The 20,518-nt window shown below is 36.1% G+C and overlaps 1 protein-coding gene across 4 annotated transcripts in view; it reads left to right on the forward strand.

Annotated features, from left to right (window-relative positions):
* The window catches only part of LOC126971544 (multidrug resistance-associated protein 1), a 77,960-nt gene that overhangs the window by 16,810 nt on the left and 40,632 nt on the right, over window positions 1-20,518 (forward strand). For 2 of the 4 annotated variants that reach the window (XM_050817830.1, XM_050817832.1), the window contains exons 4-10: window positions 3,091-3,357; window positions 5,540-5,733; window positions 9,397-9,582; window positions 10,319-10,573; window positions 12,739-12,979; window positions 15,547-15,684; window positions 19,124-19,273. In XM_050817830.1, the coding sequence (XP_050673787.1) occupies window positions 3,091-3,357; window positions 5,540-5,733; window positions 9,397-9,582; window positions 10,319-10,573; window positions 12,739-12,979; window positions 15,547-15,684; window positions 19,124-19,273 (1,431 nt within the window). The remainder of the gene's footprint in view (window positions 1-3,090; window positions 3,358-5,539; window positions 5,734-9,396; window positions 9,583-10,318; window positions 10,574-12,738; window positions 12,980-15,546; window positions 15,685-19,123; window positions 19,274-20,518) is intronic. The other 2 variants (XM_050817831.1, XM_050817833.1) reach the window with 1 other exon arrangement.

Here is a 20,518-nt window from a genome sequence, read left to right on the forward strand (position 1 = left end):
ACAACGTGTCACGTAATTTATATATATTAAGATAAATAATAATATCTGATATCTTAGTCTCATCCAAACGTATAATCATTGCTATCACTCAGTCTTATCGGCAGGTACTCAATGTCTGTCATTGAACTGTAATATAAGGCTTAGATCAGAACCACTACTGTACCGCCGTGATTTTTAGAAGTGTTTTTTTGTAAGTCGAGAAAAATGTCATTTGACATGGAAAAAAGTAAAGACTTTTTTTATGATGTCGATGTAGGCTTCGTAAAAATGTGTGAATGTGCGTATATTCAACAGTCTGCGGCATGCCTTACTCGATTTGGTTGAAGTTCCCCTAGATGTGGAAGAAGGCGAGAGTGTCCACACTGCTCCGATGGTTCAGGTGGACGGGACGATCTTGAGCTTCACGTTTCCCTTCACTCCAGGTCCTAATAGTCTCGCTTCAGCAATAACTGCACATGACGAACACGTTTACGACTGCCTTGGAGATTCTAATCTAGTACCTTATCGTATGTAGGGCGTCCCACGGCTTATAAGCTGAATAAGGCTTATATCCTGCTCATTACAATGCAGTGCCGCTCAGGATTCTTGAAAAACCCAAAAATTCTGAGTGGCACTACAATTGCGCTCGCCACCTTGAGACAAAAGATGTTGAGTCTCATTTGCCCAATATTTCAATAGCTACTTCTTACGCCCTTCAGACGAAACAAAGTTATGTTTACACATTACTGCTTCACTCCTGTGAATTACGCCTATTTCTCCTGAAATAGGCGCCGTTGTGGTGCCTACCCATAATCTAGCCGGCATCCTGTGCAAACAAGCCTGGTAGAATGTTTTACGTAACCCCATAAAAAAAATTAAGGGGTTAGATCTGGGGATCTTGGCGGCCATCTTATTTGTACATTTATCGCGATCCAGGAAAGAAAGCATTCACTGATATAGTCCCTTCTTCTCTGACAGTTATGAGCCTAAGCTCATGGAGCTCTTCATCAGATCATCTTGCTGTTGAAGCGTCCTTTCGATCGGTATGATAAAGCTACAGGGTATTTTTTCTCGTGTAGGGGATTCGATTCTCGGTTCAACCAGGCAATTATTTTGAAATCTATGCATAAAGGTTAACTTTTTTTAAATAATAATTGTCCTTTTTTAGTAAAATGTTACATCTACAATATTTAAGGTACTAGCCCTACATGTGGCATAGCCGTGGGAAGCCCTGTATAATCAGAATCCCTTCGAGAGTTTGTGGCCAATCCAAATCCATTTTAAGCGTTTTGTCTGCTGTATGATCGGCGTTTAATTGCGGTGTTTCTACGTATTTATGTTTGAGATTTTAGTATTATATTTTATAGAAGTCAATGCTTTATAAAGACCAGGAGTTGGTGTAAGATGGTCTCTGTGATCTACGTCTACGGAATACGTCCAATTAAACATCTAAACCGAATACTGGCAACAAAACTGCCCGTGCGTGTCAACTAATTTGTAGGGCGTATAGAGCCGCCTCCTTATTTGAGTTCGAATTTGCAATTATGCATATAATTCGCAAATTCGGCCACACATAGAGTTAGGTGCTGTTCTCATTTTGGGAGGGACTCCCCAGTACCACCAGCTCCTTTCGACCCCATTCAGCGAAGAGCGGCACGAATCATGAACGATCAATATATATCCTCCGATCGGCTTGCTTCTTTGGCGTTGCGTTAAGGCGATTCTAAATGCCAGCGACCTTGAGCGATATGAGTTCACGGCTTCCGGCCCGCCATCTATGTAACAAAGCCAATATTTTCAAAATTCTTGCGTGGAAAACAGTTTATATTCTTACAATCCTCGTTATTCACTACTAATCTGAATAAATGAACCTACACAAAAAAGTACAAGCTATAAGAATAACTTTTCTGAGAGATGTACCAAAAAAATGCGTCACGCCATGCCAAAAAACTTGTTTAACTAGTTCAAAAAGGCTCGGCAGTGTTAACTATAACCAACAGAAAGCATTAGCAACCTACAAATAAGACTTAAGGATATGTGACTTAAGGATAGTAGTGTTCATAGCTCGAAATGCTATACTTTCACCACAAAACTTGTCTTAAAACACCATGTTTGCGTGTTTCCTGCTTACTCTTCGCCTTAAGATGAGGAGTGTCTGTATTTTCCATACATGCATATATATCTCAGGGACTGGTGTTAAATACCAGCACCTTTTTTTAACCACCGGATAGATAGTCCTAGAAGTCAATATGAGGTATTACCCGCAACATTTTGTTAAATGGCATTCCAGAAACAGGCGTTTCACTACAATTTAAAAAAAAAATGTTATTACATAGTGATATCCCTTCCACTTCTGGGATTAATTATACAAATTAAATTTGATACAAAGTAAGACAAATTGTTAAGTTTTGAAAGAGCTATTATTGGCGTTCAGCAGGTTATCAATTGTATAGTAGTCTAGTAGAGCAACCTACCAACAACCTGAGAGTTGAACAAGACAACAGATTTACGTTCGATGCGTCACTCGGACGGTTGGCTCAGTTGGTAAGAGCGGACGGAACCCGAGAGGTGTGGGTTTGAGTCCCGCATCATTTCTAAATGAATTTTTGCCTCGCAGCACTGGTAGAATTATCGACCGGCTACTGTACTCGCGAACCGATTCTAGAGCACATCCCTCCTCGAAGACCGGTAACGCACATCTTGACCTCAAGTACCTATTGATCATGTGCCCATAAGTAAGAAAACCGAGTGGTTAGCGATACTACCTACTAAGCTAGAGGTCCCGGGTTCGAATCCCGGTAGGTGCAAGCATTTATATGATGAATATAGATGTTTGTTTCCGAGATGTTTAAATGTATTTTTGTATGTTTATATGAATATATGTGTGTTTAAGTAAGTATATTGTATCAAATATATCATTGTCTTGTAACCCATAACACAGGCTATATATGCTTAACTTGGGGCAAGATAATTTGTGTAAAAAGTGTGTCAATATTATTATTATAAGTGACTGTTTTTTTTACTTTCCACCAGGCGAACCACTTGCCCGTTCCGTCAATAAAAAAAAAGTCAAACAAAATTAATATCAATTCACAAATATGTTTGTTTCAGTTATTATCAGCCACGTTATTATACTACAACAGAAAATGTGGTATGCGGGCGTCGGGAGTTCTGTTCTTTTTCTGGCTACTCCTATTATTGGCCGGACTACCTCAGTTAAGATCCGAAGTCATGCTCCACTACAAGAAAGCTGATGATGAGAACGTCCAGTATAACTTCATCAGCTACATGATTTACTATCCAATGGTCATGGTTATGTTTGTACTCAACTGTTTCGCTGATCTGCCGCCGAGGGATACTCCGTACAAATATGAAAAGGTAATAATATGGTTTTTATTACATTATAAGATGTGACGAGACGGCAAGACCAAGTTCTACTTAGTATTTTTTTATGACAATAACCCGCGAGGTGCCAATCAGACGTCTGACGTCTGCTATCAAAACTAGCAGATATTTTTTCGTTAAATATACACAGAGTAAGACAAGCTACACAATATACCACAAGAAAGGTAATTTAACAGACTATAAAAGTAAGAATATTTAATTTTAAAACTTTATCTGTGTAAATACGACAAGCCGTCAAAATGCGGTCAGCCGTTTAGCCCTACTTTAAACGAAATTTGTTTAAATTACGCAGTATCTATTGTTTATCTAATCTAACAAAGCGCTAGTTTGTTTAATAACAAAAGCATTGACGTTCGTTTTTATAAACAAGCCGAAACACTTGAAAAGCAATAAATTTTATTGTAACACGTGCCCGTTGAAATTGGCGTCGGTAACGCGCGGCGGCTTAAGACGGGCATGTGCGCCACGCGCTTTGTGGCAGCTCAGCCAGTGACGGGATAAGGGATGAGACGAGCAGGACGTTCAACTGTTAGTAATTGATACGCCCTGCCCATTAAAATGCAGTGCCGCTCAGAATTCTTGAAAAACCCAATGACTCTGAGCGCCATGACAATTGCGCTCGTCACCTTGAGACATAAGATGTTAAGCCTCATTTGCCCAGTAATTACACTAGCTACGGCGCCCTTCAGACCGAAACACAGTAATGTTTACACATTACTGCTTCAAAGCAGATATAGGCGCCGATGTGGTATCCATAATCTAGCCGGCATCCTGTGCAAAGAAGCCTCCCACTGGTAAGTTTACTTGATAAGTCGAAATCTCAAGCACTCTCGAGCATACTCAGTGCAGTGAGATATCCATAATTAATGACCATAATTAGGTTAAATAGAAATTTAAAAAAAATACGCGTGCACTTACTTAGGCACGCAAGAAGTTATTTGGCGTAACAAAAGAAATAATCCTTAAAAAAAGTATTCCTCGTGATATGTTACGTTTGTAGAAAAAACAATATTGTACTAAAGGTATTAAATACAATCAATGAAAATATTACTATACCACATAATTTAGTTAAATAACGTGTAATTAAACATCATTAGCATATCATTATTTTAAAAATTGTATAAATTGAAATTTAATTTAATTACCGTCCATTGGTTGTGGTTCAGTAGACGTGTAACTCATACATGAGTTACAAGAGGCCCGAGCCTCTCCAACAAGTACCTGAAGTATGATACAAATGGTCTAGTTGACCAGCTAACGTCAGGGTGTCGAAATTTCGTGTGCGCGCGCGTGCGCATATAGCATCTGGGTGTGGGGTAGGAAAGAAGAAACGTGTTCAAATACGATTGTTGTTTTTGATAAAATTAATGTTTGCACAGTATTAGGAAGTTAAATAGCTCTCATGTGTTGCTACTTCAAGAATTAGCTCTTCCTGGTGCGTGTAAGATTGTGTATCTTGTGATAAATGTGTTATGCTTTGTAAATTAATGATGTCACTTTTTTATCACATTTATTTGTTATGAGATTTATATTCACATAAGTGTCAATGTTCAATGAGAAATTTGCCCGATTTATAGATTCCAAATAAGTTGGCTCTACTGCGATGGGTCATTTAGTGCAAGTTTAGTTTACCAGTGGGCGGCTCCTTTGCACAGGATGCCCAATAGGTTATGGGAACCACAACCTGTTTTTGCCGTGAAGCAGTAACGTGTAAGCATTACTGTGTTTCGGTCTGAAGGGCGCCGTAGCTAGTGAAATTACGGGGCGAAGGAGACTTAACATCTTACGTATCAACGTGACGAGCATAGTTGTAGTGGCGTTCAGAATTTTTGGGATTTTTTAAGAATCCTGAGCGGCATTGCATTGTAATGGGCAGGACGAATCAATTACCATCAGCGAACGTCCTGCTCGTCTCGTTCCCTTATTTTCCATAAAAAATAGTTGATATATAAATATCTGGAAACCTTGTGTTTTGTAACTGGCGATTTTGCCACCAAGCCTTTGAAAATTAAATGCGATATGTTTGAGGCGTTAATTTTAAATGAAAACGCATAAGAAACAAAGACTCGCTATTGTGAATGTTGACAGATACGCGCTGTGATAATAATTAAACAATGTGTTTGTGATTGATGTTAATGGCTCTGTTATTCTTTAGAACCAATGTCCAGAGAGTGCCTCCGGGTTCCCCAGTCGTCTCACGTTCAGCTGGCTCGATCCCCTGGCACTCACGGGTTTCCGCAGAAGCTTAACGGAGAACGATCTTTGGGCACTCAACCCTGAAGATTCTTCCAAGGAAGTGGTGCCAAGATTCGACAAGTTCTGGGAGAAAACATTAAGGAAACGGGAAGCGTAAGTTTAAACATTTTTTCTCATAATAGTGGTGTTTCTTTTCACATACCAGTGGGAGGCTCCTTTGTACAGGATGCCGGCTAGTTTATGGGTACCATAGCGGCGTCTATTTCTGCCGTGAAGCAGTCATGTGTAAACATTACTGTGTTTCGGTCTGAAGGGCGCCGTAGTTAGTGAAATTACTGGGTAAATGAGACTTAACATTTTTGTCTCATGGTGATGAGCGCAATTGTACTGCCACTCAGAATCTTTATGTTTTTCAACAATCCTGAGCAGCATTAAAATGGGCAGGGCGTATCAATTACCATCAGCTTCACGTCCTGCTCGTCCCGTTCCTTATTTTCATTAAAAAAATCTTTTTAACCGTGACTAATCTTTTTAAAAGTCAACGTAACGTCGGGATAAATATAAAACAAAACAGAAAAACAATTACTCTAAAAAAATGTTTAATGAAACTAGTTTTTTTTTTGTATAAGACAAATATTATACATTGATATATACTCACTCTGCGTTTCACAACAAACTCGTTGCCTCGTACAGCCACTGTAGAATCAATTGCCGGCTGCGGTCTATTCCTGAGCCGATGCGACTCAAGGTATCGGTAGGGTCTGGTATTGTAAATGTCCATGCGCGACTAGTTTCTATCAGGCGAGCCTCTTGTCTGCCCCCTCTTATATATATTATACATCTCAATTAGTCTAAACTTTATATTAACCTCAATCAATTATTGAATTGATTAAAGATAAAGATAAGCGGAATTGACATTCAAGGTAACTCAAAAAATATGGATAATTATGGTTTTCAGCAAAATAACGCCTTATTCAATAAATTTTCATTTTAACTTGACAGGAAGGGAAGAAACAGTTCTATAGCTCAAATAGGTTTGGGAATGGCGTTATTTTTAATAAGACGTTAATTAACTTAATATTTTATAATACTTTTACTACCTCTTACTCTTCAAAATCAATACGTCTGGTATAGGCCTCCCCTATTTTTTATTTGTTGCTTTCTTTCAGCAGTTCCTTTAAAATCATCCTCCCATCTCTTACTTTGACACCCTTTTCTTTTTTTTTTCATCTCGGGGAGTCACCACCTAGCCTAATATATAACCAATGGCCTATCTAACACCATAAAATATTCCTCTGTAACCTACCTTACCTGTGGCTTCATATTCTGAATGCTTCAATCGTCCTCTTAGCGCACCAAGAAAAACAAATAGTTGCGTTATAAAAATATATTTACTGTCAAAAACACGAATGCAGGTCGATGATTTTATTCTGCCAATCGGTCAAGTCTTGCTATCATTTAGATCAATTTTTTTACCCGTAAGACACGAAGTTCTACTTGGATATGTCAATAACAAACAAAAATCGAAACTTATATGTAATTGATTTACTTATTGCTATCTACCATTGTTAGCATAATGTGTGAAAATGAAAGAGGAAGTGTTTGTCATTTTAAGTGCGCGAATTATTCCTGTGTTTGACATCAATGGCCTTGATATGCGGTTATGTAATTCCTTTGTACGTGATATCATTTATTTCACTGCCCTTGGCAGTACGATAACAGAAAGAAGCTCAATAGACAGAGCCTATATATGTTTTTACATTATTTTTTTTACAAAATACAAAATCATTTATTTCGCACTTTTTATGTATGTTTTTATGTAAATTAACATTTTATACTGACCCCCACTTTAGGCGTTGCCTGTCTCGTGGGGGAAATAGTAGAATTAACAGAAAATAAAGATATATAAGATTATAACACTAGAAATAAGGGATTGCTTGTAACTAATTCTAGTAGGCTTCATAAGATACATAATAGCTTTAAGGGTAAATGTATACACTTCTACAATAAAGTCCCAGCCACTGTTCAGGCATTGTCTATAAATAAATTTAAATGTTTTATAAAAAAATGGCTCTGTCGTAAATCCTATTACTCCACTGCTGAATATCTAAATGATCGGACAGCCTGGGACTAGATTGTGATTATTTTATAGCAACTGTACAATATTGTATATTTTTATTGAAAAGAGCGCAAAAAAAAGAATGCTGGGAGAGTTTCTTGCGCCGCTTCTTCTCTCTCAGAGCGCCATTTGTTTCCGAAGCGGTAGTAGTACCTAGTAGTATAAGAAATGACATCAAAAAGAATTCTAAAGGAATCAATTTTGAGAAAATAAATGCCTTTTATGCCTTTTTATACAAGCGGCTAGTGACAACAAGCTGATTACATGTCGGTGAAAGTGTGTGTATTGTGTATATGTATATGTGTGTATTTTTTAGGATTGTACTTTAAGAATATTTTCAGTTTCCATACAGAATAGTTGTATTAAATATTTTGATAGAAGCTCTTTAGCATTGAAGATGGGGTGTTCTTTATTTTTACATAGCTGGACCAGTTTATTATAAATATATGTTTGTGTATATATATCGTTTACCATATTTATCGTTAACCAGTGGAAGGCTCCTTTGCACATGATGCCGGCTAGATTATGGGTACCACAGCGGCGCATATTTCAAGCAGTAATGAGTAAACGTTACTGTGTTTCGGTCTGAAGGGCGCCTTAGCTAGTGAAATTACTGGGCAAATGTGTCTTGACATCTTATGTCTCAAGGTGACGAGCGCAGTTATAGTGCCGCTCAGAATTTTTAGGTTTTTCAAAAATTCCGAGCGGCACTGCATTGTAATAGGCAGCGCGTATTAATTACCATCAGCTGAACGTCAGTGAATGACAGCTGAGTTGGATTTCGTTTACAAGTTCATGTGTTTAATTTTTTTTACACCGAACTGTACTTTATTTACTGATTGTAGGTACTTCTGTGTGACATGAATGAATGAATCCATAGACATCTAGTCTAGATAATACTAATTATTCTTTAAATTCAAAATAAATTAAATTTTTAAATAGTGATTGGTTACATCGGAGTAGGGATGAATACTGTCATGTGTAGCAGGAGTTGGTAATTAAAACACATATAAAAAATAATTTTTATATCCTACTAATATTATAAATGTGAGAGTTTGTATGTCTGGATGTATGTTTGTACCTCTTTAACGGAAAAACTACTGAATGGATTTTGTTGAAACATTATAATATATTGCTTACACACCAGAACAACTCATAGGTATAATTTAAAAACCTTTAGTGTGAATTATCCAAAATATAAAATAAACGTGAGGTAGGTAAGTTGAAGGGAAATCTGCAATTTATATGGCAATACAACGTTTGCTGGGTCAGCTAGTCTATTATATTTGGACACAGTGCCCACTTAGACTCACAATAATCTCTAACACAATTACAATGATCACAATTTGGGCATAGTTACCCCTTAGAATTAAGTAATGAATACTCAAACAGAGCACCCTAGCTTATACATATAAGGAAGAATAGCCCACCGTATTACTGCTAGCAAAAATTCAATTTTAAATTTAAATAAATCTAAAGATCTGAATATTATGCGCTATTATATGTTTAAACTGAAGTGATAAATATATAAAATTACATTACTAACAGAGTAATGAAGAACACCATTTATATAAATGTAATTATTAATTGTGATGTCTTATGACTCTATGAATTCATGAATCAATGTAATAATATTGCTCACACATGTGACCAAGTTTGTCCCTATAATTTAATAAGTATTACATAATATGTGACAGGGTTAACGGCACAAAGGCGACGTACAGCAAGACATCGGCCAGTGTTAACTTCAAGCCGGAAAGCGAGAAGAAGCCGGCCTCAATCCTGCCGGCGTTGTGCCTGGCGTTCGGTGGACAGTTCCTGTTTGGCGCCTCCCTCAAGCTGATCAACGATGTTCTCATGTTTCTGTCGCCACAGCTGCTCAAGTAAGATCTGATCACCTTCGTCCTTTCAAAGTCGAGTAGTGCCATTTGGCACTAGATCTTTCATATACACCAAAATTTAAAGTGCCGTTTGGTACACTACGTCCTGACCAAGTTATTTGCATGGTCTTATAGCTTTTTTCAATAGTTTTCTTATATATTCTCTCATATCATCCAAGTTATAAGCAATCTATGAATACACGTAAAATAAATTCGCTACAATAGACGCTGCGCTCGCGCCAAAATGGCGCCGATCTATAGCATACCGCGGCGCGGGGCACTTGCCGATCGTGGAAGGTTAACTCTATCTATCATAGCACCTTGTGGGTGATAAACCTTAGTATAAGGAATCTATTAGTACCAGACACAGGTTCTACTCGATCTAGAAAAATTTAAAAAAATAAATACTGATGTATTTGTATTACGAAGATGTAGGTATTTCGTAGTCAAAACAGATAGACTATGACGTCACAGAAACCCCGCGCAAAATTGCGCATTTGAATAGCCGAAATATGTTGCCTGATAAGAATATTATATTTTAGATCAATAAGAATGTTTTTATCAATAATTTGATGTGTTTGATAAATATTTTTTTTAAATCTTGAATATCCATGTATTGATCTTATCGATTACGGAATCAGTCAGTTTTCTGATGTTCTGTTACTCCATGTCTCACAGCCCAATAGCAGCACAGATTTAAGGTAATGATCACATTGCACAACGCCTATCTTATTTTCAGGCTTCTAATAGGCTTCGTAGAAGGTGATGAGCCTGTATGGAAAGGTTACCTGTACGCGTTAGCCCTTGTGGCCTGCGCGTCCGTGCAGACGATGCTGTTGGGTCACTACTTTACAAGGATGTATTTGGTGGGGATGAAGATCCGGACTGCGCTCACCAGCGCCATCTACAGGAAGTCGCTGCGGATCTCCAACGCAGCCAGAAAGGAATCAACGGTTGGAGAGATTGTGAACCTTATGGCGGTTGATGCACAGAGGTGACTCAACACATTTCATAGATACTTTTTGAAGTTATAGGTTCTTCTTTAGGCGCGTTAATAATGAGAGTGAAATTTAAAGATGCGCGCGCATCACTATAACACAAAAGTAACAGGGTGAAGTTGGTTCCTAAATTTTTCTGACGTTCACGACATTTATTCTTGTTATTTTGTCCATTATTAGGATAGGCAAAGGGTTCAAGCCCGTACAGCCGTAACCGTTACTTAATAATTAATTGCCAAAGCCATCGTTGCAAGATTTTTACAATATTGTTCTTTCTACAAACGTAGAATAGCACAAGGAATAAATAATTTTAAGGATTTTTGCTTTGTTACGCCAAAGAAGTATAACTTCTTGCGTACATACATAAGTACACACACACTTTTTTTTAGGGTAAGGGGGACACTGACCCCTTATTGAGCTTGAGTCAGAACCCCTCCTAGGATAACTATTTATTAATCTATAGAAAAATATAACACGACGTCATCACGCGACATAATGTGTTGTAATGTTAATTATATATTCCGTTTCTACTGCAATTATAATAAACAATTTAATTTCACTGCAAACAGAGTGTGCTTTACTATTGTCAATATTATTTCGTACCGTCAATGTTATTAGAACTCAACAGTAGTTGAGACAAAGTTTTAAACTTATTCAAAAAGTAGGTTATTTGTTCAACAAGTGAGCAAAGTTATTTTTTTTGCTGCGAGTGCTGACTTTAAATCGCGAATTGGCGAAGTAGTCTAGAATTGAATTCTAATATAAACTACTGAGGTAGTGAGTGATTTAAAGGCACGAGACAAAAAAAAATTTGCTCTCGTGTGAAACATACAACTTTTCACCTCGACTAGCGAGAAGTGTTATAGTAAGAGAAACAATTAATAATGTTTACTAGTATTTATTTTAAATATTAAGTCTTTAAAAAAGGAATAGTTAAATTTATAAATCTAAATTTTTATAAGTAATATATAAATTTTTGTGACAAGGGGATAATGTAATGTAATAAAATGAGTTTCGGACCGCACCCGATATCATTGTTTATTTTTTTAACGCGGAGTAATTCTCGGATCTATGGTCACGTGGGGTTCGGAATTTAAATCATTTTATTGCGTGTTTTGACGTAGCAATAGCGCCCTTTTCGTGCTGGAGAGGTGAACATATAATATCTACTTGGTTGGTTTTATTTACAGACCGTCTTATGATACATTTGATACGCTATATTTTGAATTGGTTCATTGGATATCTTTTACGGTAATTAGCCTGTGCTCATTGATTGGTGGGTTCTCTTTTAAAATATAAACCCGATCGGCGCCTCGTTATTATTATGAGCAGCCGTGATACCTTCAATCAATCCGAATACACATCCGTTGTCGCTGTCATAAAAATACTTAACATACATAATAGTTCAATATACAGATTAAAAGATGTTCAATAAAGTTTAAGTATGGAATACGGGAATCGGCCATTTTAAATATAACATGAATGACGTCACGTCTCAATATTCACTTACCGCGTCGCTTGATTTGGTTGTAATAATCCGGGACGTTTTCATCCTTAATTCAAAGAAGGTTGACAATGATACAGTAATTTGCGTTACAGCTTATTTAGTTGCTGAAATAAAGTTATTTTCGAAAATAGTAGTCGTGATCATGGAAGTGGAATACAAAATCACATGTCTGTTACAATTTATTTGCAAATTACTCTAGAAAATTTTGCTCGGATTCATCGCGCTCACTTGGCACACGATAATAGGCAACCCTTAAATTAAATTTGTAACCAAAATTTATGAATGATGTAGGACTAGAACCCGCGACCTATCGGGTTCCGTCCGAGCGCTCTTCCACTGAGCCAACCGTTCAGGTATAGTCCGTAAATCTTGGTATGTCTTGTTCAATTCTCAGGTTGTGGCTCCATCTACAGGATCTACTTCACTGTTGATAACACGTTCAACCCCAATAACTGCATATTAGGAAATTGACTTGAGATGTCGCTCTTTCAAATCTAAACAATTTGAAACGCGGGTTCGAGTCCCGTATCGTTAAAAAATTTTGTTTATAATTTTAATTTAATTAATCCCACAAGTTAGGGATATCACTTTAAAAATAAAAAAAAAAATGTAATAGGCAACCCTATTGATAGTAAAATAATTTTACTTTTATAGATTTCTGGAGTTAACAGCGTACCTAAATATGATATGGTCCGCCCCCCTACAGATAGCCCTCGCGTTGTATTTCCTATGGGCTATCCTGGGCCCCTCGGTGCTCGCCGGCCTTGCCGTCATGATCGTACTGATCCCCGTCAACGGCCTGATAGCGAACCGAGTGAAGACTCTGCAGATACGTCAGATGAAATACAAGGATGAGAGGGTCAAGCTGATGAACGAAGTGCTTAATGGGATAAAGGTAAGTGCACATCGCACCATTTTCCAATAAGAAGTGGAGCTATATTCTTTTTTGGCCCTCCCACAGATTTGCAATGTAATAGTTATTTATGCAACTGTTGTGTAATAAGGGGTATTAAAAAACACGAATGTGGGTTTATGATAATAGTATCACATGAGTGTTTTAGTACCTAATTATCAACAGTTGCATAGAAGACTTTATCTACAACCATAATATGAATCCTCTATAAAAGATTCTGAAACAGTTAGCAGCTAACATTAAAAAGTCAGTAATGAAATTCAGTACAACATTACAACACTCGTTTGGATGATGTAATGGTTATTAGGACTTTGGGTATGTCAATGTTGGCAATAAGCTAACTGTTTTAGGATCTTTAATAGAGGATTTAATGCATGGGTGTTGATAAACTAGTATTTCCTTCGAATAATGCGATTATTATACTGGTCTTCGCAGACAAAATTATAATCACACAGAATGAAAGGAAAATATCTGATACTATTACAATTTTTGAATTTGACGCGTATTTTTCGTGAAAACTGCCAGATTACTTGTATTTATTGCAATATCAATTGATAATAGTTTGTTATGTAAAATGTTATAGTATGAAACTATTGAGATCGTATGTGCGTTGTGATAAGATAAGGGCGTTGTGAAATTTATTTAAGCAAGGCCTTGTCTGTTTATCTTGTTGATGTATCGATAGTATATTATTAGTTGGAATATACGCGAAAATGAGATGTGTGAATATCGGTATTGCATCATATTAAAGAAAATAAACTTTCCTATAAGAATTCTTCCTGCGAAAATGAGATATGATGTGGTCGCAATTATCAGTTTTGCATCATATTGACTAAAATAAACTTTCATAATAGAATTCGTCCGTCGAAAATGAGATGTGATGTGGTCGCAATTATCGACATTGTATTATTTTGTAAGATGAAGACGACATGTGATGTCGTTTCGATTATTGATATTGCATCATTTTGTCGAAAATTCGTCTGGCTGAAAAGAAAAGTAAAATAAGTTCTAGAAAGCTCTAAAACAAATTTTGTAACCGCAAGTAGTGGACATTCAAAAATAATGTTCACATATTTCATCGTGCTTATCAAACACTTATAATATTTTTTAAAAGTCAAAACGCTGTTTTTTTTTTATAAATGAATATGAACTTTAATAATTGTGTATAATTAATATTTTTGTTTTATCCAAACAATTATTTAGCTTTAATTTAATTAACAGTCCGAAAGTTGAACTTATTTGATTCATTGATGGTCACTTAATTTGAGTAACACATTCAACCAGCGGTTTGAAAACAATAATTATTTGTACCTTTCTGCGTGAAATTTCGCATTGAGTCCTAACAGAAATGTGAAATATATGTGTATGAAGAAATACACCAAACCACATGGCAGTCCGTAACCTAAACAGTCTGTGACTTCGACGACGGCCAAAAAGTAACGATCACAATACATATCATATCATAAGTTTTCTGCCCACAAGGTAGTTATGATAGCGTAGTGCTGTTCGATGAATCCACCTTAAACTATTTTGACAATTAGTTTTCATCCCGAATTGTCAACTGTGAATTGAAGTCTGAGAAGACAGGTAGGCATGCGATCACAAGTTAAAACTCTCCCCTTTGTCGTCCCACGATTTGAGAACACGCTTGAATAATTAGCGATTACATAATCTCCGATCTACTTGATTCTTAAATGTCGCGTAGTGATGTGGGGAATCTCTGCATCGTATGCCTTAAGGCAGACGTTTTAAGCCGGCGTGCCGTGATTGCTGCATTGAAATCAGGAAGAGCTATTTTTATCAGAAAGTAGTACGAAAACAATTGACGCTTAATGTGTGCAATTCGCATTACCTTCACATTAAAATAATGAAGATTTAATTTTTAACCATTTATTTTCGTACGTAAAGGTTTCAACGAGACCCTATTAATATATCTGTTGTTGTGTATGCTGTCCGTAATGTTATGCATATTATGTGTATACTGTACGAAACCCTCTACGCGCCAGTCCGACTCGCACTAGGCCGCTTTTTACACGTGTGCCGTGAAACTATGATGAACAAAAAGTTTGCCGTTAATATCAATAGGTTGAAAACGCCTGCCTTAATGACGTCATTTGCCGGCTGCAGTGTTCGCGAACCGATACGTCATAAAGACCTTCCCAACCTTTTTCAACAACAAGATGAAGTATATTAAGAACGAAGAAATAAAAAGAAACAGTAATAAAAACACGTTTTAATAACATATTTTTATCGTTCTGATATGAAGTTTGTATGGATGGTCGACTGTTATGTTGAATACGGATGTTTCGGATAACAGCGGACATAGAAACAGTAATTTTGTATATTTTTTTATAGAACAGAAATTGTCGAAAAGTATTAATTTACGAACGAAAAAAAGTATAATACTGATTTCAACAGTATGGTTTGGTAGCGTATTTTCCATTAGGGTGTTAAAGATCTCCATAATTGTTCTATTGATGTTCGTTAGAAAACAGTGCCGTTTCGTCTTAAGCTTAATTTTGATTTAACAATTGTGAATTTTTTTTAAGGTATTGAAAATGTACGCTTGGGAGCCGAGTTTCGAGGAGCAAATATTGAAAATAAGGAATAAAGAGATGAACGTACTTAAACAGACCGCCTATTTGAATTCTGCAACCTCGTTCATATGGTCGTGCGCGCCGTTCTTGGTAAGATAACTTATTGAACTGTCATTGTCGTTGTGCCGTTGACAAATATTGTGTAATTGCACATGAGTCACTGCATCCGTCCCTGATTCTATAGACATAGAGCGAGATAAGTGCACAACTAAAGTGCTGACTTGCGATGACTTGTAGAAAGATATGGCAACACTATCAAGTGGGGTGTAATAATTTTCAGTAAAAAGATGTGCACATACATTTTTTTTACATAGATACCCTGAAAAGTTTCTAAACGAACAACGTTTTTTTTTTAAATTCCTGTTGAGTTCAGTTACAGCATCCCCGGAAGATTACTTAACGTATAATCAGCTGATTTACATTTTTTTTGTTCGATACCGAAAAAACAAAGGAACTACGGTTTCATTAAAGTAATACTATTTTTATCGTAAGTATTTGTATGTCTTTAGATTATGATTGATTTACCTGATAAATGACTTAAGCATTTGGGGGTTTTATTGTTAATAGAATTATTGGTGTATTATAGCAGCTCATGTCAACCTATTTTCTTCTCTATGTGCATGAAAATACGGTTGCATATCACTAAAAATATACTCCACTATCATAAAATCAATGTTGATCAAGCAATACATGCTTAGTGTATTGCTGATAAATGAGACAATATACAGCGAGGTGATAACAAGCTACTGACCTAGGCTTATTCGCTATGTTATAGTTATTTATGCAACTTTTGTGTAATAAGGGGTATTAAAACACGAATGTGGATTTATCACACGAGGCGAAGCTGATAATAGTATCACATGAGTGTTTTAATACCTAGTTATCAACAGTTGCATACAAGACTTTATCTACACCCAGAATATGAATCCTTTAAAAGATTCTGGAACAGTTAGCTTACTGCTAACATTAAAACACCAGTCCTAGTAGTAACCTAATATCATTCATTACTGATTATATACAAATAAACTAAGTATTAATGAAACAATTATTTATTTTAGTAGTAATTTACATTTTGTATAGTGCAATAAATGAAATTCACTCGAATATAATGTTCTTTTGCAAAATTTAAAATGAATTGCTCATTTTTTGTAAACAAAACAATAAAAATATCGAAGAAAAATGGCGGGGATTCAAATAACCTACTTTTTTTTTACGGCGCGCGACGTTCTGGTAGTGTGGAGCGAAGTAGTGTAAACGAAAATGTTCTTTTTTTGAAATTCATACAGATACCACGCACCGAGTAATAAGAATGTGGCTGTATGTTGAAACTCTTTGCGCATGAAGGGATAAAAAAAACATAGGAGTGTTGTTATGAAATTCAGTACAACATTACAACACTCTTTTGGATGATGTAATAGTTATTAGAACATTGGGTGATTTAAAGCATGGGTGTAGATAAATATATGAACTGTTGTGAAAACATGAGTAATAATGTTGAATAACCATTGTGTACGAAAAATTTTTTTCTTCGAAATATAGAATATTAATATTTGTTTTATTTAGATTAAGATAACAACCGAGTATTGGTTTCTTAACTCTTATATTTTTTGTTGCTGTCGTTCATAGGTTGTGAAATGGTAATGTAGTAGGAAAATTTGGACATCTTTTTTGTTTCCGTATAATATTTTGTGTTAAAATTTATGATTGTATTTATTTAGATTTTTAATGCGGGATTCAAACCGTCTTTCGGGATACGCCTCACCACTCTTACCAACTAAGCCACCAGTCCGTGTGACGCATGATCCGTAAATCTATTTGTTGAATTCTGGGCTGTGGCGTCATCTACAGGATCTCCTTTACAGTTGATGCCAGCTCAGCCCCAATTATATCGTATTATGAAATTGACTTGATTGTAGAAAAAATATAACGAAGAAGTTATGAAATAGAAAGAAGAAGTAGTAAAGTCACTAAATAATACCAATTCTTGTGGGCTAGATGAAGTTTCTACAAAGATCTTACAGAAGCTAGAAATTGCGATCCTAAGTGTTTTGACTTATTTGGTAAATTTGTCCTACGAAACATATGTGTTGAAGGAGTCACACACAATACCACTTTAAACAATAGGAGATAAATCATATATATATATCTAATTAGCGTCCAATAAGTCCAATACCTCTATCTTTGCTAAATTTCGAGAAATCTATGTACTTAAGACTTATGAATTACTATTTAAAATATTATTATCAATATTATTTCACCAAATCAATATGGATTTCAAAAAGGGTAAATCCACTCCCCTTGCCATTTTTACCTATTCAAGTCAATAATTGAGAATCTTGATTGCAAAAAACAGGCAACTGTTCTATATCTTAACCTGTCCAAAGCTTTCGATTTCGTAAATCACGATATTTTATTAGGAAAAATGTAAAGGTATGGCATTAGGGGCTCTGCTTTATCTTGGTTTAAATCATAACCGTAATGCAAGAAGTCTTCCTATTCCAACTGTAAAAGTGGAGTTCCTCAGGGAACTATTTTGGGTCCTTTATTATTTATTATTTACATTAATGACAATTTACTGAAGATTTGCTGACGATATATCGATTCTCATGCCCACTAATACAGATAATTTAAATGAATATTTGAATTGAACCTCGTTCCACCCGTTTGCCGGATAGACTGGTTTATGGCCGCTGTCCCAGAACAACATTATACATAAATAGTAGCTACGAAATGCGTATAAAATTATTCAGTCATCTACCTCTAGAAATCAAAAACTAACCACAGAAACGATTTACTGGACTCCTGTTTAAATGGTTAATGGACAAAAGTTTATATAGTGTTAACAATTTTTTAAATTTTAAGTAAACTTTTTGCATGTATATAGAATTAGCCGAATAGAAGACACTAGAATAAATTTAAGAAGTATTAATTATTTATACTGTATTCGACGCAATAAATAAATTTCATTTAATTTCAAACAATGGATACCGGATAATGGATATTTCAGTTAAATAACGTTTATTTAAATATTTAAATAATAATTTAATGTGGGCGGCGGTGATCACTTAATACCAGGTGACCCGTACGCCCGTTTTTCCTCCGCTTCCATAAAAAAATATCATTAATTTTTTTTTATACAATTAGATTATTTCTTTATTTTACAACTTTTACATAATATATACCGAGCATTATTGGTTATGTATCAGTAGACAAAAGTAGATCAAGTAGACTGTCGAATTTGCGTGTCCGTGTGCGCGCGCATCGAAAAAATTCACTCTGATAATTTTTCCCTAACACGCCAAAAAAAAAATGTAATTTCGAAATAAAAAAATATTTATTCTACATAATAAGTGTAGCCATGCGAGACGAAAGTTGCAATTGACAACAATATCCTTGTACTCATTGTGTCTAGATCCATTGTTGAACAAAGGCAGGGCTCACTACGTCATCGCTTCGAAGAAAACCGTAACCAGATCGCCATACTACCGCAAAACCATAAGAGTTACCTAATGAATTGTTTCTTTTCAAGGTCATCTTCTTAACATTCTTCACGTATGTGATAAGCGACACCGAAAACCACATCCTGACGCCTACCAGAGTGTTTGTTTCCATGTCGTTGTTCTATGTAATGCATTTACCGTTAGGGTTGCTACCGCTCGTCGTTGTCTCAGTTATAGAGGTACCTCATCGAAACCTTCTCTGTCTATGACGATCTGAACTCTGAGGCTGCGGTACTATGCACGTGCATGCTAACATTCATTCACTGTTTGCGATGTATCGACTCCTTCATTACGCAAAATAGATACCAGAAATCTCCACGGGTTGACACTCAACAGAGTAACCGTGAACTTGGATGTATACGATACTTAATGTCTTCAATATGATAATCTATATGACGACCATAATTGTCTATATCATTTGAAATGCGTAAATTATTAGTACAGATATGAATCGAAGTGTCCGAAACATGAATATGTAATTATCAGTATTGGTTCTGTTATCAGTGCCTCTAATTTGGACAGATGTGGTACAACGTAAACGCTAACATAAATATTATGCTGGTTTTGGCCATACGACTGTAGAAATAAAATACACATAATAGCTTGTAAGTTATTTCATGCATTAAGGGACTACGCGCACTTATTCAGCTCTTTCCAGCTTTTGTCCATTGAAAATAACAATTTTGTATGGAGACGTGTACGCGTCGATTCAGCTTTCCGCGTCCATTCTGCTTTCGCGGTAAACCAGCACAAAATGAGGATAAATGTGTTTTTATTATGCGAATGCTATAGAGAGCGTTCGGCGCTGTTCCGCCGCGTACAGCGCTGTTCGCCGTCGAATGCGGCGGAACAGCTCTTTACAGGGATGGTTCGCGACTCCTTATCGACAAGTTGCGACCTGTATTGTTTCTGCATTGATTTGACGTAATCATTATGCACGCAAAGATTAAAGAGTGCAGACGTGATTTAAAGTTATTATTCTCATTCTTACGAAGCAGAGCTGTATAAGTGTGACCAAAATCGTTCAGCGAAACGCGAATGGAGCTGAATAAGTGCGCGTAGTTCCTTACTCTGTTATTGAGCTTACCGCTTAATTGAGAACGGTAAATAATTGAAAATGTCCATCAATTCGCTAATCATAAATTTTGCAACGGGTTTTAAATGAAATAAGGAAGCATCTTTCTGCATTTTAGGCAATTGTCCTAAGAACAGAAATATATTTTTGCTTTGCTTGTTGTGGTGGTTTTGAGTACTGAGTCTCTTTTACGCGGTAATGTTGTATATTGTACTTAGCTATTATGATATAGTTATCGCTAAGGCTCGAAGCACTGAAGTAAAATGGAAAAGTAGTATTGCCGATGTCGCCCACTCGCTTACACATACGGGAGCACAGAGTAATGTATCTATAGATAATTAAATTCTGG

Source organism: Leptidea sinapis, chromosome 24 (assembly GCF_905404315.1).
Source record: "Leptidea sinapis chromosome 24, ilLepSina1.1, whole genome shotgun sequence".
NCBI classification, from domain to species: domain Eukaryota; kingdom Metazoa; phylum Arthropoda; class Insecta; order Lepidoptera; family Pieridae; genus Leptidea; species Leptidea sinapis.